The sequence below is a fragment of the Euprymna scolopes genome, chromosome 30 (genome assembly GCF_053919585.1).
Source record: "Euprymna scolopes isolate OS-2025 chromosome 30, ASM5391958v1, whole genome shotgun sequence".
NCBI lineage: Eukaryota > Metazoa > Mollusca > Cephalopoda > Sepiida > Sepiolidae > Euprymna > Euprymna scolopes.
The window spans coordinates 36472247-36496828 of record NC_136511.1 but is presented as its reverse complement, the minus strand read 5'-3'; the positions used below and the strand labels follow the sequence as shown (position 1 = coordinate 36496828).

General features: G+C 36.0%; 1 protein-coding gene across 1 annotated transcript in view; it reads left to right on the top strand.

Annotated features, from left to right (window-relative positions):
• LOC145254745 (hemocyanin G-type, units Oda to Odg-like) overlaps positions 1 to 24582 on the top strand; it is a 41176-nt gene that overhangs the window by 15636 nt on the left and 958 nt on the right. The window contains exons 5-12 of the mRNA XM_080113484.1: positions 1126 to 1907; positions 4313 to 5551; positions 7079 to 8326; positions 9022 to 10043; positions 11760 to 11997; positions 12316 to 12977; positions 15446 to 16028; positions 23172 to 24383. Of these exons, the coding sequence (XP_079969610.1) occupies positions 1126 to 1907; positions 4313 to 5551; positions 7079 to 8326; positions 9022 to 10043; positions 11760 to 11997; positions 12316 to 12977; positions 15446 to 16028; positions 23172 to 24383 (6986 nt within the window). The remainder of the gene's footprint in view (positions 1 to 1125; positions 1908 to 4312; positions 5552 to 7078; positions 8327 to 9021; positions 10044 to 11759; positions 11998 to 12315; positions 12978 to 15445; positions 16029 to 23171; positions 24384 to 24582) is intronic.

Sequence of the window (24582 nt, the reverse complement as noted above, 5' to 3'; positions counted from 1 at the left end):
AATATTGGTGACTTCAAGTATTTATTTTTAGATGTTAAATCTATATAGTTACGAATGACATTAAATCTTATATATTTCGTCTAATAAAATAAAACCAGAATTAAACCCGTGTGTACATGCGTGGAATATGACATATCGATGTAAATGAGTGAAGCATATTGGATAGAAAAACTGGAGAAAAAAAAAAAACAGAGAATGTTGAGTAGAAGTCAACAGATGGTATAATGAGGAGAGTAAAAGAACGCGCGAATAAGACAATAAAATAACGTTGGGATGAGTATGGTTGTGGGAGTTGAACACTCTCAGCCCAACTCGATTATCGCCCTTTTACTCAGAAGAGCGACCTAGCTACGTCACTTCCTGTTTCTCTTAATTCACTCTCTTTTCTGCGGAACGCTCAGACAGTCAAGATGTGACAAACACCGGTCCGGTGGCAATGGGCCACCACAATGCTCCTGGCTACCGCCAGCCTCTCGCAAGTAACGTTACTCATCTCTCAATGAACTCTTATTCTTCCTAATCATTTTCTATCCTCTTTCCTGTATATATTTATGCAAATAAATTGCATTTGTTTCGTTGATATATAACGGTATATTTTCGTCTTCATTATGCGACCTTTCGCCTTTTCAATTTCTCTACCATTAAATACACCCATTTCACCATCATACACATGGGGACGGGATCGTCTAAATCACGGCAGACCGTCCTGTCCCCAACATGGTTGCTTTTTTGTATTATTAAAATTGGTTAAAATTGTCCAGAAGAGAGAATTAACCATTTATTTGTGGCGCCTGATTTTTAAAACTGAACGAATTTAGGAAAATTGCAGATTTATAGTTTTATGCACATTACATTTAATTTGAAACTTGTTTCAGCGCATTAAACCTACGAATTATGATGAGAGGAAGATGACTCTTGCCCACTAAAGACGGCCTCACTAATATCATAGATAAAGCTAAAAAACGTAGATAGTAAGTTTATAATATGGCGTATATTTAGTTAAAAGTATATTAAAGAGTTATAGTAAAGGGGAGATAATTATGAAAATTCTTAGGTTCCCATTGAATTTTGTTTGTATAACTTTGTCTTTCATAAATTATTTAATATTTTCTTTTATTTTTGCAGATTATTTAAAAGACCGACTGTCGGAGATCATGGCTATTTGTATGACGGCATGATGTTGGCATTTGAGCAACACGATTTCTGTGACTTTGAGGTTCAGTTTGAAGTGACTCACAACGCCATTCATGCTTGGGTTGGAGGTGACGAGCCTTACTCCATGGCCGCTTTGCATTACACGTCATTTGATCCAATGTTTTGGTTACATCACTCGCAAGTCGACAGGTTGTGGGCCATTTGGCAAGCCCTTCAAATCCAAAGAGGACTACCATACAAGGCTCACTGCGCAAATTCAGACGTCCATCAACCATTGAAACCATTTGCATTCGAGGCACCCCTCAATAACGATGAACTGACCCATTCACACTCGGTCCCCACCGATATCTACGATTACAGAACCGAACTGAAGTACACGTATGACACCCTGTTCTTTGGAGGCATGTCCATCCAGGAACTGCAACATCACATCGAGGAAAACGAAGCCAAGAAACGCGTGTTTGCCGGTTTCCTTCTGATGGGCATTCACACGTCAGCCAATGTCGACCTGTACGTTGTGGCGGGAGAAAACGAATTTATGGCTGGTTCAATTGCCATACTTGGCGGCAGCAAAGAAATGGCGTGGAGATTTGATCGAGTCTACAAACATGAAATCACCCATGCATTGGCTGCTCTGGGAGTCGATCACTTTGGCGAATATTCGCTGCGCGTTGACATTAAAGACATGAATGGAACTGCGTTGCCGCCTACCATCATTCCGGCACCAATTGTCATCTACACGCCACCAATAGGTAAATACAATCGGTTTCCCTTTTTTGTGCTTGTAAATAACCTATTGATCTATCCGTCTACGTTGGGTTTTACAAACTGTCCTCTTCTGTTTCTAATGGGAAAATATGATAACAATTAAAATCATAATTAAATTAAAACTTACTCTTTTAAATCAGAAAACCTTAAATTAGAATTAATCAAAGGACGTCATTTCTTATGAATGAAAACAAAAACAAAAAAACAGTTATCGCTTATTCAAACCAGAGGGTGATCCATGTTTTATTTCTAGCGAAGGAAATGGTTATTACAGAGGCGGGGTTTCTTTCATTTAACTTGCTTCATTATCAAATTAAACCCTTCACAAAATTTAAAAATGTGATAAATTTTTATGCAAAAAATAAAAATTTCCTGAAAATTTTTTCTTGTGTAGACTTTAAAATAGAGAATAATAACCCTTACATTTGATTAGTTCTAAAGTCATGGCCCAGTGTTTTGACTGATGACTGGGTTCACATTAGTCTGAATGTCCTTCATCTGCAAATAATTTTCAGGTTGGGTTGATTAATAGTTGTTGTTGTTGTTGTTGTTGTTGTTAGTGGTGGTGGTGGTGGTGGTGGTCGTTGTCGTCGTGGTGGTCGTGGTGTTGGTGGTTGTTTTGTTTTACGGCATATCAACCCTTTTCAGGTTATTTCATGCGGAATCCAAAGATTTTGAAGAAAAGTTTTTTAGTAGAATGTTTTTTCAAGTCAGTTTCTATTTAATCCATAGTTGGGACCCTAACAGGTACTACCACTCGGAGTCAGAGTGGACCTGGGAGCAATGGCAACTAAACGGTGGCTCCACACTCCCCCAATGCTCACAAGATGGGGCCTCACCATCGGATATAGTTTAAGGTCATATCCAGGACCGATTAATAGTTGGTATAGGTTTTCGTTTTGTAGTGGAAGAAATAGAATATGTTGATCATCCGAATAATATGTCGCAACAAAATTTTATTTTTTAATAATAAATGTGGAAAGGAAATAAAATGAAAACATATCAGATGAATAAATAAAAATTGTGTAAATAAAGCGAGGAATTGTTTAGTAAATAAATAACATTATTATAATTAACATTATGTTAATATTATTATAATTAACATTATGTTACCATTATTATAATTAACATTATGTTACCATTATTATAATTAACATTATGTTAATATTATTATAATTAACATTATGTTACCATTATTATAATTAACATTATGTTAAGATTATTATAATTAACATTATGTTACCATTATTATAATTAACATTATGTTAACATTATTATAATTAACATTATGTTACCATTATTATAATTAACATTATGTTACCATTATTATAATTAACATTATGTTAAGATTATTATAATTAACATTATGTTAACATTATTATAATTAACATTATGTTAAGATTATCATAATTAACATTATGTTACCATTATTATAATTAACATTATGTTACCATTATTATAATTAACATTATGTTAACATTATTATAATTAACATTATGTTACCATTATTATAATTAACATTATGTTAACATTATTATAATTAACATTATGTTAAGATTATTATAATTAACATTATGTTACCATTATTATAATTAACATTATGTTAACATTATTATAATTAACATTATGTTACCATTATTATAATTAACATTATGTTACCATTATTATAATTAACATTATGTTACCATTATTATAATTAACATTATGTTAACATTATTATAATTAACATTATGTTCCTTTTTAGATAATGGGCCGAGTTTCTGTTTAACATCATTTTAACAAAAACAGAGGAACATGGTATTATTTTTATAAACATATCGATCCTTTTTGGACTAATTAATTCTAAAATATTAATATAAAGGAAAATAATATAAAAATTGACAATGAATTTGTACGACGTATGTTTTTCAATGTTTATATAAATTAAATATTACCATACCTTTTAAGTAGTAATATTCGTGTCATAAACGACCCAGACATTTGGCTTTCATTGAAAGAGAAAGTGTCCAGAGAATACCAAATGGAGATGCGATGCTCAGTCGCATGTATTGAACAAGTAATTTAACAGCTATATTAAAATATTTAAAAAATGAATACGCTTGAAAAACGACTTAAACTACGTGCCAGTTTTGTTATCGATAAAAAATATGAACTACTAACTCCATATTTTACTAAAGTCTATTGGAGAATAAAGAGAAAACAAAGAATTGTTGTTTCTTTATTAAAATATAAATATAGCATGAATACAAAATTATTGCAGAGTTGTTTCTTTCTTTATTCAAGTATAAATAGGCAATGAAGAAAAAATTATTCCATCTTTTAAAATGCGTTTAAACTTTATTGATGTAATTGCGAAATAATATGAAATGTATTTAATTTTTGATTGCAGTCGAAAGTGTGAAATTTGATGAGATGCACCGCTCGAGGAAAGACATTGCCAGTATGACCCATCACGAAATGACTGAACTTCGAACAGCATTGGCTGCTTTTGCGGCCGATAAAACTGTTACTGGTTACCAACAAGTAGCCGCTTTCCACGGTTCTACGAAATGGTGTCCGAGTCCTGAAGCTGAAGTGAAATATGCCTGTTGTCAACATGGAATGGCCACCTTCCCCCATTGGCACAGATTACTTACTCTAAACTTTGAAAATGGACTCAGAGATAAAGGTTATAATGGAGGAATTCCTTATTGGGACTGGACCCGACCCATCACCGATCTTCCAGCACTTGTAACAGAAGAGCAATACACAGACGAGAAGGGCGAGGTACATCCTAACCCATTCTTCAGTGGTGCCATTGATGAGGCCGGTGCTAAAACAAGTCGAGCCCCATCAGCAACTCTCTTTGAACAACCCAAATTCGGACATTATACCCACCTTGCTGATGAGATATTTTATGCATTGGAACAGGAAAATTTCTGTGATTTTGAAGTTCAGTTCGAAATCGCCCATAACCACATTCATGCCTTAGTCGGTGGAACCGAGATGTACTCGATGTCATCCCTTGAGTACTCTGCGTTTGACCCAATTTTTATGCTGCATCATTCAAACGTCGACAGGATCTGGGCTACATGGCAAGCGCTGCAGAAGTTCCGTGGCAAGTCGTACAATTCGGCCAACTGCGCCATTGAAATGTTACGCCGACCAATGTCTCCGTTCAGCTTGTCGAGTGAGATCAACCCTTACCAACAGACACGTGAACATTCTGTTCCTTTCGACGTGTTTGACTACAAGAAGGTTTTCCACTACGAATACGACACGTTAGAACTGAACGGTCTGTCTATTCCACAACTGTCACGAGAAATCAACCGACGAAAGGCGAAGAACCGAGTGTTTGTCACGTTTATGCTGGAAGGTCTAAAGAAATCTCTTCTCGTTGAGTACTTTATTAAAGACGATGCAAGTGATAATAAAATGAAAGCTGGCGAGTTCTACGTGTTGGGAAGTGAAAACGAAATGCCATGGAAGTTCGATCGATCGTACAAATCGGACATCACTCATGTGATGGACGAAATGAAGCTACATTACACCGACAAATATCATATTGAATATGGGGTTAAGGATATGAAGGGTGAACATGTCGAGAACGTCAAACTCAACCCGACAGTTGTGTTTCAACCAGGTCTTGGTAAGTATTAAACCGAATATTCCATAGTGTGTGTGTGTGTACATATGACTTTAAAATGACTATAAAATAATATACATTTTTGAAATGAATATATATATATATATATATATATATATATATATATATATATATATATATATATATATATATATTCATAAGGGCCTTTGTATGCTTTTAGATGGATGTAAAATAACATATTTTTAAAATTAATATATACTTATAAGCTCTATTCCATGCTAACTATTGAGCTTTTTTTCTAAGTGAAACTTGATCACTACCGGAATAATCTTGACATATATACTACATTTGTATAAACCCCTTTCCATGCCAAGTATTGACCTTGCATTTTGGAATTAGAACTCGACCATCTGTGGATGACCATATATAAACTCGCTCCAAGTTACCTGTTTCGTCGTTTACGATTAATCAGTGTAGATAGACGTATCCATTTAGAGATTCGAAAATTAAATGGCAGGTCACATCTTAATGCTACTAGCAATAAAACCTGGCATATGTTGCGCTTACACACAAATTACTTAAGTCGAGGAATAAACGATATATATATATGTGTGTGTGTGTGTGTGTGTGTGTGTGTGTGTGTGTGTGTGTGTGTGTGTGTGTGTGTGTACTAGCAGACCGCCCGCCTTCGTCCGATTGTAAAATACGCTTAAATATTTTTTCCGGTCGTAAAATAACCTAAATATAATATTTAATCCATGCAGATTTCGTATTTATTATCATAGAACAATATTCTAATGCTTATTATATTGTACCCAATATATATTAGTTATTTATGTAAAATTTTTAGTAAATGACTTTGGTACCATCAGTTAGAATAGAAACCAAAATATTTACTACTCCAGCGTTAGTCGTTACCGTTTGAGCTATCGTCAGATGAATAACGAAACGTCAGGATTTAACCGATTTTCACGTATAAATGTATATTTGAGCATGCGTAAAGAGCACTTAGAGCTGACTTACGCCTGCCACGTTTATATATGGGTCGTGGAATTGCATTCATCTGCAAAAGATCTAGCTAATTTGCATATTCTTTGAAACATTCATTTTAATTAATTCCCTATTAGTTTTTTTTTCGGTTTTGTTATGGGATGATCATATTTAGTTAACTTTTACGTGTAATAATATTCATGAAGATATTCTGCAGTATTTATACTTGCTAATTTTTACGTAAAAAGTTTATAGTAAACACAAAACTCTTTCTAATATACATTTTGTATGCGTATATATATTTCTATAAAAAATTATGCCGACCAAACTCCTCCGTCAGTTTTGGATCTGCAGACATGAAACTTAATATATAGGGTATTTGAACTCGTGCAAAACTTTATATTTTAGTTTTAGTTGGGGAAAATCGGTGCAAAAGTGTGAACATTAAAAAAAAATGGAATTTGCCAGGTGAAGATCGAACGACGGCATTACGAATATGCATGCGTAACGTAATAGCTGTTGGTTCATGTTTTAATTTTTTAGGCTTGTATGTATTGATTTTTCTTCTTTTTCTTTCAGGCCAGTATAAAGATTCGAAAATTTGGATAAACCCCGTCACTAGTGCTAATCGCATCCGAAAAAATTTGGATCACCTCAGCGCCGGAGAGGTAGAGTCTTTGAGGAACGCCTTTAAACAAGTCGCAAAGAGTGGGAAATACGAAGAGATAGCCGCATTCCACGGCCTTCCAGCTCAATGTCCAAATGAAGATGGTACCAAGGTTTTCACCTGCTGCCTTCACGGCATGCCTACATTCCCACATTGGCATCGTCTATACGTGACTTTGGTCGAAAACGAATTATTAGCTCACGGTTCTGGAGTGGCCGTACCCTACTGGGATTGGGTAGAACCGTTCAAACATTTACCGAAATTCTTTAGCGAGGCTTCTTACTACAATTCCCGTACTCTCCATATTGAGGCGAATCCTTTCTTTAAAGGCGAGATCACCTTCGAACACGCCATAACTGATCGTGACCCTCAATCGCAGTTGTTTAATAACAGATATCTTTATGATCACACGCTGTTTGCATTTGAACAGACCGATTTCTGTGAGTTTGAGGTTCATTTCGAAGTGCTCCACAACACAATCCATTCCTGGCTTGGCGGTCGCGACCCCCACTCCATGTCTTCCCTAGACTACGCTGCCTACGATCCCGTTTTCTTCCTTCACCATAGCAATGTGGATCGTTTGTGGGCGATTTGGCAAGAGCTTCAGCGTTACCGGAAGTTGTCATTCAACGAGGCGAACTGTGCTCTACCCCAGATGAACCAACCAATGCGGCCATTTAGCAACAGCACGGCTAACCAGGACAAGCTGACATTCACGCACAGCAGACCGAACGACGTGTTCGATTATCAGAACGTTTTGCATTACAAATACGACACCCTGTCCTTTGCCGGACTCAGCATTCGTCAATTAGATAGGATGTTGCGGCAAAAGCAGGATCACGATCGTGTCTTTGTTGGCTTTTTGTTGCATGGCATCAAAGCGTCGGCTGACGTCCGTCTTTACATCTGTGTCCCTACTGGGGTTGATGAAGAGAACTGTGGTAACTATGCAGGGATTTTCTCGGTTTTGGGAGGAGACACCGAGATGCCTTGGCAATTCGACAAACTGTTCCGTTACGAGATTACAGATGACCTGAAGAAACTAGGACTCAACGAAAACAGTCACTTCCGGGTCATAACCGAGGTGACGGCTGTTAATGGATCGCGAATCATGCAGAAGGTTTTCCCAGACCCAACCATAATTTCCGTCCCCAAAACAGGTAAGCATATGTTTTTTATAACCATTCATATGCACTATATATATATATATATATATATATATATATATATATATATATATATTAAAACATTTATGTATTTTTCTGTTATTATATGAATTTCTCTAAAGTTATAATACACGTATCTAGTTAAAAAAATAAGTCCTCTAAAGTTACGTGAGATTCGAACTCGCGTATTAACATTGTAAAACTACTGTCTTATAAATATGTATGCAATATACATTTTTATCAACCAGTCACATTTTTCTATTTGCGTAGAACAGACAAACTAAATAAAATGTCTTTTTTAATAACTTCGGAAATTATTTTTGTTTCTAAACGAAGGCATTATTAGCCAAATATATGTACTTACGGACTTCGAGATCGACTACACAGACTTAAAACAACACTAGATCTTATGTAATGATCCACGCACATTGGTTTGGGATTATACGAGTCTGCAACACAGCCCAAGTGAAATAGCAACTTAGATTCAATAAAGAGTTTATAATTATTTTCCATTACATGAGCTAAGAATATTTAATTTGCTACTGAACTGATATATCAAATCTCGTGTTTAAATGCCAAGAAAATACAGAAAACTTAAAAGAAGAAAATTTTATGTCATTTTACATTTAAGCCATATATTTATGTAGAATGTTGGCAATATTTAAGCCTGTTTCTTCTCTAAATTTCAGAAAGCGCCGACCACGCTCCAGCTGAAAAATCCATCCACGGAAACGTAGTCCGAAAGAGTGTGGGTCGCCTCTCTTTACAGGAAACCAATTCTTTGATGCATGCTCTGAAACGTATGCAGAAGGATAAATCTTCGAGCGGATTCGAAAGCATTGCTTCCTTCCACGCCCTTCCCCCGTTGTGTACCAGCGAAAATGACAAACGCCAGTACGCATGCTGTGTCCACGGCATGGCCACCTTCCCACAATGGCACAGGTTGTACGTCGTCCAATTCGAACAATCCCTGCACAGACACGGTGCCATCGTCGGCGTACCTTACTGGGACTGGACGTATCCAATGAAAGAAATTCCAAGTTTCATGGCTGCGGAGAAATACACCGATCCTTTCACAGGTGTTGAGATGTTTAACCCTTTCAATCACGGTCACATCAGCTTTATCAGCGCCGAAGCCATGACCGCCCGAGATGTAAGTGAACATTTATTTGAACAGCCCGCTCTCGGAAAACAGACCTGGCTTTTTGACAATATTATCTTGGCTCTCGAACAAACCGACTACTGTGATTTTGAAATCCAATTCGAAATTGTCCACAACGCTATCCATTCCTGGCTTGGCGGCAAAGAAATGTATTCCCTGAACCATCTACACTACGCCGCTTATGACCCCCTGTTCTACCTGCACCATGCCAATGTTGATCGTTTATGGGTCATCTGGCAAGAACTGCAGAAATTCCGTGGACTTCCAGCATACGAGTCGAACTGTGCCCTCGAATTGATGAGCGAACCATTGAAACCATTCTCTTTCGGATCTCCGTATAACTTGAACCCCATTACCGAAAAGTACTCCAAACCGGTCGATGTGTTCAACTATAAAGACCACTTCCATTACGAATACGACATGTTAGAAATGAACGGTATGTCCATTCCTCAACTGGAGTCTTACATTCGACACGAGAAGCAGAAAGATCGCACGTTTGTTGGATTCTTGCTTCATGGATTTGGCAGCTCTGCTTACGCGACCTTTGAGGTAAGTCACTTGTTTCATTACGGTAAATCATCAAGGATAATGACAAATAACAAAACAGCCAACATTTCAGAACTTTTACATTTAAAGTAAAGTTTAGTTAGAGGGTCTAGCGATCAACACAATAAAACCTCCACCTGTCAAACGAAATGGTATGAGAACTTTAATATATAATATCATTATCAATTATTTCTATTGCCACATTTCGTGTCTAGTGTTGTTATTGTCGATTATTATTATTATTATTATTATTATTATTATTATTATTATTATTATTATTCACTTACTAGGAGTTTCCACATAGATTAACATCAAAGAGTTTTCTATGAGAACAACCTGTGGTATTTCTTGGAGTCTGGGTTACAACGAGTCAGGAGTACTCACACAGACAATCAACAGAGATTACTCACTGGCAACAGATGCTGGTATTGCCTGTAATCCGAGTGACAACAGGTTTCCCTAGATTCCCAGAACTCTCCACCTTTTTCAATAACGTTTACAAATGTTTTGCGTTATCGCAACAGTTACTTACCATTGACTTCTTGCTTGCAACGACGATTCGTCTTTATTGGAATTTAGGTAGTATTAGTAGTAGTATTCTTATATTATTATTAGTAGTAGTTGTACCGTAATTATTATTATTAATGGTAGTAGTATTATAGTTAGTATAAATATTCCTGGTGAAAAGGGAATATTGTTCGAGATAAGCTACTTCATCCTGAGAAACTGTCTTGCACTCGCCGGTGTAGCATGAATATAAAACTCTGTTATATCGCCTGATTGAAAAAAAAAAAAAACAACAACAAATATCCACTTTCAAACTACTTCCCTACCCTCTCTATTTGATAAAATTAAAAATAAAACACTTAAACTTTTCGGCCATGTCAAACGAGCAACCACTGACTTGTCAAAGTTATGATTTAATGGTATGCTAGAAGGTAAAAGAAGCAGAGGAAAGCCAAGGAGAAGGTGGAGAGAAAATGTTTTTAATTAGACATTTCTCAACAGTTTATCGTTCATCAACCACTGTGCTCTGGATCGGAAGGAATGGCGAAAAATTGATCACGTGGGTTTGCAATCCGCACCAAGCATAAAATGCGACTCATGATGATATATTATGTTACATTCACTATCAAATAAACATTCGTTTGAATATTTAAAAAATAAGAGAACATTCCAAATGTTTCCAGGTATTTCTTTGTCGCCGTCGAATGAAACGGGCATTTTTGAGCAAAATCCTCTAATGGATCCATTTCTATTATGTCGTTTATTTAATTTGGGGGACAAAAACAAATATTTGTTAATAAATATTTCATAATACAAAATAATATTTTAAACGAATACACATTTGAAAAAAAGATAAAACATTGCAAAAAAATGATGTTTATTTTATTTACTGTTTTATTTTACTATTAAAAATTTATGTTAATAAATACATTTCAATGAGAAAAATCACTTTGAATATTTTCTTTCGCGTTTACCTACATTTGTGTATGTTTGAATTACAAAATTCACAGCGTTCATACATTCAAAGTACACCGGTGAGACTTTCTTAGGGGAAAGTGGCTTGTCTCGAATAATATCCTCTTTCAACAAAGCATACTTAGAAATTCCAATTCTTATTCTGAACGTTTTAATGAATTCATCTTCCTTTCTTCTCTTTCGTAAAGTATTTAATCCAACTTGGTCTTATCTCTATAATATCATTTGTGACTTCAGGTTTGTCCAGACGTGGGTGATTGTCACGAGGGAAGCCATTTCTCTGTTTTGGGAGGAAGTGCCGAAATGCCTTGGGCATTTGATCGTCTCTACCGAATGGAAATTACCGATATTCTGCGAGACATGCACCTGGATGACGATTCTCACTTTACCATCAAAATGAAGGTCGTTGCTCAAAATGGCACAGAATTATTTGATGTTCTGCCAGAACCAACCATCATCCGCATCCCAGCTGCAGGTAAGATTGACAAAAGATGGTGGGCATTTTCATCGCTAGGATTATCCATTAAAAGATTAAATAGAGAAACAAAATTAAATTGGTCAGACTGCCATTGTGTGAGTGTGAGTGTGTGTATGTGTGTGTGTTTGAGCGCGTGCGTGCGTGCGTGTACGTGTGTGTGTGTGTGTGTGTGTGTTACGATTTCTGAATGTTAAATTGCACGTATCATCATAACCTTCAATTATCTCAGTTTCATATATATATATATATATATATATATATATATATATATATATATATATATATAATAAAATTATTTGCTTTCTCGTTCTACAGATCACGATATTGAAGTAGCGATTCCATTGAACAAGATCCGACGAGACATCACCTCCCTTGAAGAAAGAGATATTAAGAATCTCATGTCTGCTTTGAAATTGTTGAAGGAAGACAAGAGTGATTTCGGCTTCCAGACCATCGCCGGATACCACGGATCTAAAATGTGCCCGACCCCAGAGGCCCCCGAATATGCCTGCTGCCTGCACGGTATGCCAACCTTCCCACACTGGCACAGAGTCTATCTGTTGCACTTTGAAGATGCCATGCGTCGCCACGGTGCCAATGTAGCTATCCCCTACTGGGACTGGACCATGCCTTCCGCTCATCTGCCAAAACTTTTGGCCGATGCTGACTACTACGACGCCTGGACTGACACGGTCGTTGAAAATCCTTTCCTGCGAGGTTACATCGCCAACGAAGAGACGTACACCGTGAGAGACATCCAACCGGATTTATTCTCCATCTCCAAAGAAGGCAAAGAATCTTTACTCTATAAACAAGTGATGTTGATGTTTGAACAGGAGGACTATTGCGACTTTGAAGTCCAATTCGAAGTGATCCACAACTCGATCCATTATCTCATCGGTGGTCATCAGAAATACGCCATGTCCAGCTTGGTCTTCTCGTCCTTCGACCCCATCTTCTACGTCCACCATTCAATGGTAAGAAACAACCATTTCACTATTTTCACTCTTTTCCGCCATCGTTAAACAATCAAATTCTGACCATTTCACATATCGTTGTGTAACTTACTATTTCGTACTGTATTTTTGTGACGACTTTAGAACAAGGTGAATTCCAATTTCTTTTATGTTTATACAGATTTTTTGGTGTTAGGATAGATATAGATAGTTTTCAGAAAATTTTTCGTTTTTCAAGCCTTCAATGAAATGCGACATTTATTGTTTTGCTCAAACTAATGCGTTTATGATTTTCCATCGACTGTGTTTCAAAAGTACTGCTTCCTATTTTCCGCTCGAATGAACAAGAGGAGATTGCAAATTGCATTGTTATGATGACTGAACTTATGCATTCATTACTTAAATGGTTCATCTCTCTCTTTCTGGTGGTTAGTGGCGGTTTGAAATCCCTGTCATATACGTACGTCAGTAGAAATGCTTCATTGAATTCTTGGCAAAGGTGCATTGAGAATAGTCGTTTCTATGTAGATAAAATAATTCTGGTGGACAAAATGTCGCTCGTTTTAATGGTGCCATTCCCGTCTTTATAGCTCTTCAATTTTTTAGTTAAATGAATGAGGCTTTACTTTTTGGAACGACCCTCATACAAATATACATTTTCAGATGAAGCAAACGTGGGCACAATACTCTAATATTCTATAGGTAATTTTCGGAAACCTTTTATATTTTCAAGCCTTCAATAAAGTGTGGAATACATGCGGAGATGGAATGGGACACAAGTTGTTTTAGATAGAAGAACTCTTTATAAGAGAATATTAGTCGGTTGCTTTGTCACATTTAGGTTACAAGTAGCGTTTTCGTTGATGTGATCGCTTAAATAATTTCATCGAAAAAACTAAAAGGAAAAGAATGATGCCAAACTTTTGTAACACGATTGTTTGCCGGTGACACTTATTTGGTTTGTTGTGGAGACATTTCTGGAATTGTTGTTACGTCCTGACACGGGTGTTTAACAAAATGAAGCGATAGGTAAATCTTTGAACTAAAGAGTCAATACGAACGTTCGTTACATCTAGGGCTCAATAGAATTGCTAGAATTGGTTAGGGTTGATTTGACGTCGGCTATATTTGCTGTGGGTCTTGTCTCCAAGTCTTTTGGGCTTCATTGCGGACAGGATTTTATCGGCGTTGATGGCAGCGACCGCTCGTCTGGGACTAGTACATCTTGTGTAATTTTCACTGATATAGTCAAGACTCGCAACCAGCCCTAACACGACCCATTATTCAACACTACTTGATACCCATATTAGAACGAGCCTTTTTGTGATTGGTCCAATTGATGTCAGTTCAGAATATTTACGAATTAATAATATTAGGAAAGTTGTGAATTCTAAATTACAATAGCGTTGAAGTAAAGAATAGCAACTTGTGTTCAATTAAATTGAACAAAAATAGGCAGAAGTTATCCACTTTAAAGAAGAGACAAGATTCTCGCTGAAGATATAAAATAGCATCACTTTCTTCGATTCAAATTGAAATATCCAGTGAAATTTCCACGAATCCCACTATTTAATAATTATATAGCATCACTTTGTTCGATTCAAATTGAAATATCCTGTGAAATTTCCACGAATCCCACTATTTAATAATTATATTACAACGTCATTTTCTGGATTGGGTGACATCATTGAATTGGATTTTGGATCAACTGAAGACTATTACATATTAATAATGTTGAAAAAAGCTATAAACAGTAATCATAATTGGCGAGAGGTAAAAAATAGCAACTTGTGTTCAATTAAACGTACACAACAAAGCGTTTACAATAGATAGAAAGTGCCCATTTGGAAGAGGATACAAGATGCTGGGAGAGTAATGTCCACCTTTTGCAACTTTTGTTCTAGTATTCATCCAAAAATACTGTATGATTTAATTTGAATAAGAAACTTCTCATTTCAGACTTGCCAAAAGGCTTTGGATATATCAAGGGCTAATTTATTGGCCCAATGGATGCTGACAAAGAATATGGAATTCCTTATCGGAATTATGCATTAATAATGTTAGGAAAGTTTATGAATTTGGAATTACAATCAAGTTATAGTAAAGAACAGCAACTTGCGTTCAATTAAACGTATGCAATGGATCGCTTATAATTAATAGAAGATTTCCATTTGTGGGAAGAGACAAGATTCTTGTTGGTAGAGTAATGTCCTGTTCAGATATAAAATAGCAACTTTTGTTCAATTAATCGTATGCAGTAAATCGTTTACGACATTTATTTGCTTTCGATATTAAATAACGCAAACATATTTGATATGTAAAAACCCATGTAAAAAACATGTAAAAAAAACCATGTAAAGAAAACATGTAAAAAAACCCATGTAACCCCCCCCCCATGTAAAAAAACATGTAAAAAAAAAACATGTAAAAAAAAACATATAAATGAAACCTAATTTATTGTTCTGTTGTTTTCTGATATTGATTTACAGGTCGATCGACTCTGGGTTATTTGGCAAGATCTGCAACAATACCGCAACTTACCCCACGACAAAGCCTACTGCGCACTGGACCAGATGTCTTTCCCGATGAAGCCGTTCACTTGGGAATCGAACCCAAATCCCCACACCAGAGCCGTGTCCACACCAAGCAAGCTGTTCGACTATAAGGGACTTGGTTACAAATATGATAATCTAGACTTCCACGGAATGAGCACAGCTCAATTGGAAACGGCCATTCAGAAACAGAAAACCCACGACCGGGCGTTTGCCGCCTTCTTGCTGCATGGCATTCACACGTCGGCCGACGTCCACCTGAAAGTGTGCAATGAGAACGCGTGCACAAATGCTGGAGTCCTCTTCGTGTTGGGCGGAGAAACCGAAATGCCTTGGCACTTTGACAGAACTTATAAGATGGACATCACCGACGTCCTCAAGAAAATGCACATTCCAATGGAGGCCCTCTTTGAACACGACAGCAAGATTCATCTGGAAATTGAGATCCAATCCGTCGATGGAACCGTTTTAGACGCCAGTAAATTGCCCAAACCATCGCTCATCTATGTTCCTGCCAAAGGTAAATATAAATCCAATTATGTATTATCTTCCCCAACTAGGAAACTCAGTGAGCCTCGTGGTTCACATATTATTCATGTGGAACCTCGTATTAAGTATCTCAAAACCTGTTGAAGCTTTAAAGGGCCGAAAAGAAATAAGACAACATGGAGGTAGTTTAAAATGTATGCATTTACAGGAAGTATTCTTCACCATATCATATGAATCCGAAGATTCTAGTGTTGCCATTAGTTTCTCTGATATTTTTTCTAGTCAGAATTCTTTCTAGAAAGATATCGGGTACTTCCGGTAGGAATCACTCGAAGGTTGCCAACATCCTAATTGAAAGTGATTTTTGTCGAACGAAATGAATTTGATCCTGGAAAAAACAGGCCATCAGTCCGTGTCGTTAACCACTTGACCACCATCACTTCCTCATAGAAAGTATGGAAGTAATGTGTTGTCAGTGACTGGTTCTGTATTGTTTTTTTTTTTTATTATTATTATTTTTTTTTTATTATTATTATTATTATTATTATTATTATTCGTAAGGGGCTACTATTTAGGACCAGATTTGCAGGGATACTATTTATGGAGTTAGGCAGCGAGATGTTTGTTAACATTACACTTAAATTTCTGCATGTCAGTACAATCAGAGAAGCAGGGACCCGAGAATTTGAGGAAAAAAGCTATTCGAGTAGAAGTCTTTATGGTATCTAAAGATTTCTACGTTTTGGCGATAGGACAGAGGGTGGAGTTGGTTATAGCGACTCTCTCTGTTACCATCATTTTCACTATTCACAGGGTCTGGAAGAGTTCATGTGATAAGACAATAGGGTAGATCCCCATAACACAAAAGCAATGAAATATATGAGAGTAATTAGGTCGAAAGGAAATGAAACAGTAACAAGGTAGACTTGACTACAAACACGAGAGTAATGTATTGTCAAACAATGCTTCTGAATCATCGTTATCATCAACATATCGTATGATTACGAAGATTCTATTTTCGGCATCGATTTCTTTTTCTAGTCAGAATTATTTCTAGAAGACATCGCGTACTTACTGGGGGTGGGGGTCAATCGAAGGTTGCCAACATCTAAGTTAAAATTATTTTTGTGGAATGAACTGGATTCGAACTTGGGACAATCAGTTTGTCAATCCGTGTCGTTAACCAGTAGAACACCGTCACCTCCCACTGCTTCTGGATTAGACATCATTACGAGTAGCATCTTCCGCTTGATGCAAATTACGAACCCACGTGACTTATTTTTCGCCATCTCTTCAGATCCAGTGCAAGTTGGTTGATGGACGCTCATCTGTCGAGAAATGTGAAATCAAAAACATTTCTCTCTACCTTCCCTTTGGCTTTCCTATAAAAGAAGAGAAAAGTATTTTACAATATATTTTCATTGAACGACTTCACTTATCAGTGTAAGAGTACGGTCTTTATGACAATACAAGCTGACTCCTTCGTAACCGTGGGAGTGAATTTAACATGCTTGCTCTAAAGGATACTTGCACGATATGACGTACGAAGTGCCTTAAATAAGTTTCCAGACTTTTTTGAATATCGTGATGTTCCGCTTGGTGCGGATTGCGAACTCACGTGACTTATTTTTCGCCATCCCTTCCGATCCAGGTCAAGTTGATTGATGGACGCTCAACTGTTTAAAAATGTCGATAAAAAACATTTTCTCTCCATCTTCTCTTTAGTTTTCCTCTGCCTCTTTTGCTTTCTAACATGCCATCAAAGTATAATTTTGACAGACCAGTGGTTGATCGTTTGACATGGCCCAAAAGTTTAAGGGTTTTACTTTTGATGCTATCGAATAGAGGGGGGTAGAGAAGTTGTTTGATAGAGGATGGATATTTTTTTTATTTCGATCAGGCGATGCCACTTAATGAAACGCATTACGTAATTTTGAAACACCTCAATACAATTGACTAATTGTTTAGTCCATGTAATACAATCAAGGTCATACAAAACTATTATGACGACATAAATTAAGTAAACTTTTACTTTAACAGTTTATTTGAATTAGACATGATGACTGTTATCATTATTTCTAGCTGGTGTTACCAGATCAGGCTGTCTAGTGGCTTCCTGAGACGAAATGCCCCTACATTAAACTTCTATTTTTGTTTTCTATTATTTTTTGTAAAACTTAATTATATTCTGAAAAAAAACCCCCAAAAAAAACAGGTCCTGGATATTACCTTAAACTATATCCGATGGTGCTGCTCCAGCTTGCGGGCTTTGAGGAGTGTGGAGCCACCCTTTAATTGCCATTGCTCCCAGGTCCACTCTGACCCGGAGTGGTAGTACCTGTTAGGGTCCCAACTATGGGTTAAATAGAAACCGACTTGAAAAAAACAAAACAAATATATTCTATTAAAAAATTGTTCTTCAAAATCACTGAATTCGGAATTAAATAACCTGAAAAGGGTTGATATGCCGTAAAACAAAAACAACCAACCAACCATTATTTCTAGTGCCGGGAAGAGTCCACGTAGTGACTCAATAGGGTAGATTGGCATAACGAAAGTTTGGAAAAATAATATATAGTAAAGCGATAATGAACTGAATTCCAAAATTATTGTCAGACACAAAACCAGTGAAATATTTCGATTACATATTTAAAAAGCAAAGCATATTATATAATACAAACGTACGCGATCCTCTGTTATCATCATTCTTATTATTTATAGCGTCAAGAAGAGTTCATATATTGAGGTAATAAGATAAATCATAATAACAAAATGTTAAAAATAGAATATAATAAAGCGATACTGTTTACTGATATATAGGGTTGTGACAACAGCATATTCTTTCGTTCTTTTGACTCTCAAGTATATATCTGACACAGTAAGAAACAGTCAATGAACCGAAAACTGCATCAGTCTATATAAAAAACATAAAATATTAATGGATATACACTCAAGAGTCAAAACAATGAAAAGAATATGCTGTTGTCACAATCCTAATGATATATAATCTAAAATAATTATAAAACTCTTGTAGCCTTGAAGGTTGGTAAGAATCAAGACGAACACAATGGGATAATTAACAAAAGGTGTATTAGCAAAAATATGTTACACAAGTACACGTCATGATTCTTGGGCCATAATTGCTACGAATCGTTACATCAGTGTTTAGATTTAACTACAGTTACTGTCTCTAGGTACATCCATTATTCCTGAAACGGGCAAATCAACTTATCCCATAACAATATGAAACAACTGTAGGGGTTCAGAAGTTTAAGTAAAATTAAATTTCCTCGCTCCAAACAAGATAATAAAAAAAAGGAATGAAACAAAACGACTCCTTCTAATTTAAATGCACTGCATTTATTTTTTTAACAAAAACAATAAGGTGAATAAATAAAGGTCCAATTGGTGAAAGTTATTTCAAAGTCATTATGATTAAAATGTTAGGTGAAAGTCCTTCGTGGAATTAATGAGTTTTGAAGGTTAAAGTCCTGTGTGAAAATAATTAGATTAATTTTAAGTTTGTGTTTATCTGGCGAAGTTCGCCTTACTTAAAAAGTCCCATGAGGAAAGTAATTCGAGAAGAACGTGATTTGTTGTTATTAATTTAGAAGATGTGTGGAATGAATTCGTGTGTGCATAAGTGATGTTTTAGTGTCCCCGTGGCGTGTGTATCATAGTGTTGGCGGTGTTGGCAGCGATGATGTTATGAACACGAGAGGCATGTTCTCGTGGTGTCGTCGAAGCGAGCTGAAAGGGAAAAGGTTGAAATCTCTCAGTAGAAGACTGTTTTGAACTTTCCGGGCGGCTCCAGAACACGATTGCTGCTGCTGATATTTTGGTTTTTGGAAAAGCGTTAAAAAGACAATCTTGTTATTTTTCTCATTGGTAACTTGTGTCACGTGATGGTGCTTTCAACTACGTACGCCAAAAATATGTTCATTTTACTTTTGTTGTTTGAGAAAAGTGTGTGGGCGTATTTGAAATTGTGCCGTTGCTGACAAAACATATTTTTTTGGAAAATGCGCGGGGGAAATTGAAATAAATAAAGGTTCGTTTATTTGCGCGCGAGCGTGCGTGCGTGCGTGCGTGCTTGTGCGTGTGTGTGTGTGTGTGTGTGTGTGTGTCCGTGTGTGTGTACGTGAGAGAGAGAGAGAGAGAGAGAGAGAGAGAGAGAGAGAGAGAGAGAGAGAGAGAGAGAGAGACTGCACACAACGCACCCAGAAAGCCAATTAACTATTCTGGTAACGTTAAAAAAAAAAGTCAAATATATTACGTAATGAAAACGTAATAGTTACTAATGTGAAATACAATATTATTAATATAAAACTGATGAAGATGTATTTTTTATTTAAATATTCGACTATTGTTTTTATTACAATTCTGATTTTTTTTAGATGACGGCTGATTGTTTGCATTACTTGTTTGGATCGGACTATTATTCTCATCTTGAGTTTTATCAGTGGAAGGTTTCGGTCCATCTAATCTCTGACCTTTCTTTTCCAAGACAGCAACTAGCATGCCTGACGAAGGCCGGAGGCTACACCGACCGAAACGTTGCACAAATAACATTCAAGTTGACAACAATAGTCCAATCAAAACAAGTAATATTAGTTTAATGTTAAAAAAAATTGTTTATATGAAAAATATTTGTTATTATTTGTTATTATTATTAAAACAAATAATAAATTAATAATGTTTTCAACTGCTTTCGTAATCAATCGTAAAATTGTCATATATTGAATATTTGCAAAAGAAGTTGAAAACATTATCTGCCGCCATAAAGTATTTATTTTTTATCAATAAACTCGTTGCGAAGGTCAACCAACACAAACAAGTATATAAACATGTATTTGTAAGCTTCCAAGCTCCTTCTTTGGCAGTCATAAAAGGTACAAATATCTCATATAAAAGACACTTTATCTATGTATGAGTGAGGTAGATAGATAGATAGATAGATAGATAGAGAAAGAGAGAGAGAGAGAGAGAGTGAGAGCGAGAGAGAGCGACATAGATATCTCTATCTAGAGAGAAAGATAGATAGAAAGTTTCCTATAGACTCTGAAACAGCGATTTTTAAGACATTTTCACATATCTGTACATTATGTATCTGGGAGTGTTCTTATATAGGTTTTGTGTCAGAATGCTGCATTGATGCTTAGATATAACTATGTATATATATATATATATATATATATATATATATATATATATATATATATATATATATATATATATATATATATATATATATATATATTTTGGGTAAGTCTATTATTCCTGAAATGGGTAGATAAGCTTGCTGTATTACAAAAACTGGCACTCGGAAAAACCAGTGAACTATTTCGATGACATATAAAAAAGGTAAACCATAATAGGCATGTTTACCAATATGAAATATAAATTAATATAAAATTGAATAATATCGCTATAGATACATTTTTATTCAAATTTTCAGTCACTTCTTTTATATTTGAGAAACAGTAATCGATATAAAAAAGACATTTGTTGTTATAATAATAAATATATTTTATAATAATAAATAAATGAAAATGAACGATAATAATTTTACGAATATTTACAAAGTTTAAGACATTATTTGGCGTCATTAAATATTTATTTTTTTTATCAATAAATCTATTACGAGGATCGACTAAATGTTACACAAGGCAAATAAATAGATAAACATACACAGTAGAACCTCGGGATACGATGGTTTTAGGATACCGTTTTTTAAGTTACGATGTTTTTCCGGCCCCTAGTTACAGTGTTTACCCCGCCTTACGGTGTTATTTATAATGTTATTTGATTATATACATGTGTATTATATACTGTACTGTATTTTGTTACTAATTTTTAATGCCGTATCACGGAGTTCTACTGTATTTGTAATGATCCATGTTCTTGTTTGGTAAATAACAAAGACATTAATATATATTTTTTATCTTAATTTCTTTTCGAAATAAGCAAATTACAAACATAATCAGATGTAATTATTTAGCAAAGTTCATAAAGGGAACAAAAAAAAAAAAACTTTTAATTTTTTAAAATTTTATTTATTTATTTATGGTTTAATAAATTTTAATTCAGTCTAATTTTCGATTCAAGCAAAAAATAGAAAAAATGTATAAAAATATTAGGCGTTTCTAGGTCGTAAGATACGCTTAAATATGATATTTTAATTCATGCAGATTACGTATTTATTATTATACAGACAATTCTCTATCGATGATTATATTAAACCTAATAGACAGTAGTGAGATCAAAAGTAAAAATATAGCTATATAACTTAGGTACCATCAGCTAGAATCGAAACCAAAACATACAACTCTCCACCCTCATTCCTTAGCCCCTAAGTCACGCTCATCGTCGAAGACAAAATTCATGAAACCAAGCAGGCTTATTTATATATACAAATCCACCTGTAATCCCTTATTTAAAAATTGGAATCACTTGATCACCGAAAACAAGATGCAAGCAAGCAGGTAAGCAAGGGCCACTGGGGTTTATACTTATATAGAGATATGTACTTCTGTAGATTATAAGACAATGCGAAAGGAAAGAATCACAAAGTCTAAGACATATCCATTTGTATTGACAGCTTGTTAGAATAATGAAGAGTAAGATTTGGTAATGAACAAAAATTCATAACACCCATGAAGTTTTAGAAGAACACGAGTATTCATGTTAGTTTCGGCTGGTGGCGTGTGCGTACAACAGTGTGTGTAAATTGGATGTGTATTTAGTTGTGTGTATATTAGCTCGCCTCTGTTATGTCACTGAGAGAATATGTATATGAGTCAACAAGTACGTACAGTAGTTCGTGAACGTCTCTCATTGCGTGAGCGACTTGATCGCGGCCGATGGGATGAGGCTATTTTGAAGGATATTCTTAGAGGCGTCAGGTTTGAACGAAAAAAATTGAATCAAAGAGGTAAAGAGTTGTGTTTGGGTTTTTATACTACACGCACTAATTATGGTAAATATTCTTGAATTGTCTGAAAGAAATTGTGGATTGAAGATTATTCATTGATTCTGCTTAAACATTTAGTCTGATGTTGCGATAAAAACCATTGTGTATTTTTATATACTTTGGTGTATAAAGCAATCATTTTTTAATAGAATTATTCTAATAATGATTTCTCTAAATCTTTTGTTTGTTTTTCGATCTTAGGTGCCGTTGTTCAGACTGTTGAAGAACACAAGATCGGAAGCGTTGTCCGAAAGAACGTGAACAGCTTGACTCCATCTGAGATCGATAACCTGAGAGAAGCCCTGGCCGCTGTACAAGCTGACACGAGTGAACATGGTTACCAGAAGATCGCCGCTTTCCACGGCATGCCACTCAGCTGCCACTACCCCAACGGAACAGCATACGCTTGCTGCCAACACGGAATGGTTACCTTTCCTCACTGGCACAGACTGTTCGTCAAACAAATGGAAGACGCCATGAAAAACAAAGGTGCAACAATTGGTATTCCTTATTGGGATTGGACATCAGCATTCACCAGTTTGCCAACATTAGTCACTCGAACTGAAAACAATCCATTCCATCATGCTCACATCGATGTGGCCAATACCGACACAACACGAGCACCAAGACCACAGTTGTTCGATGACCCAGAACAAGATGATCATTCATTCTTTTACCGACAAATAGCATTTGCTCTCGAACAGACTGACTTTTGCGATTTTGAAATCCAATTCGAGATAGGCCACAACGCCATTCATTCCTGGGTAGGAGGCAGCAGTCCGTATGGCATGTCGACACTCCACTACACTTCTTACGATCCCCTCTTCTACTTGCACCACTCCAACACAGATCGTATCTGGGCTATTTGGCAGGCTCTTCAAAAGTACCGAGGATTGCCTTATAACACGGCCAACTGTGAGATCAACAAATTAAAGAAACCATTGATGCCTTTCAGCTCTGAAAGCAACGACAACGCTGAAACACACGATCACGCGACTGGATTCAAATCATTTGACTACCACGACCTGCACTACGATTACGACAACCTTATCTTTGATGGAATGACCATTTCTCAATTGGACGTGCAATTAAAGAAGAATCAGGAGAAAGACAGAGTTTTTGCTGGATTCCTCTTGAGAACGATTGGACGATCGGCCGATGTTACCTTTGATGTTTGCCGCAAAGATGGTAGATGCGCATTCGGTGGCACTTTTGCCATTTTGGGAGGAGAACACGAAATGTTCTGGGCGTTTGACAGACTCTTCTTGTACGACATCTCCAAGAGTTTAATTCATCTTCGTCTCGATGCTCATGACAATTTCGATATCAAGGTCACCATTACGGGCATCGATGGCAAAATATTGCCTTCAAACCTTCTTCCACCGGCGACGGTGCTTTTCAAACCAGGAACCGGTGAGTTTTATGTTTCATATTCATTAATTAATAGACTTTTTTATTTTCAGGAGAAACAATTTTTATCTCTCTGACATTTATTTTTTAGTCAGTTCGTTGCTTCCTCATGCTTCTGTTTGAAATGGAATTTTTATCGCTAAACGCGCAGTTTGAATGCTAGCTTTTTAAAGATGCGAAGTTCTAGATGTGAAAATCGACA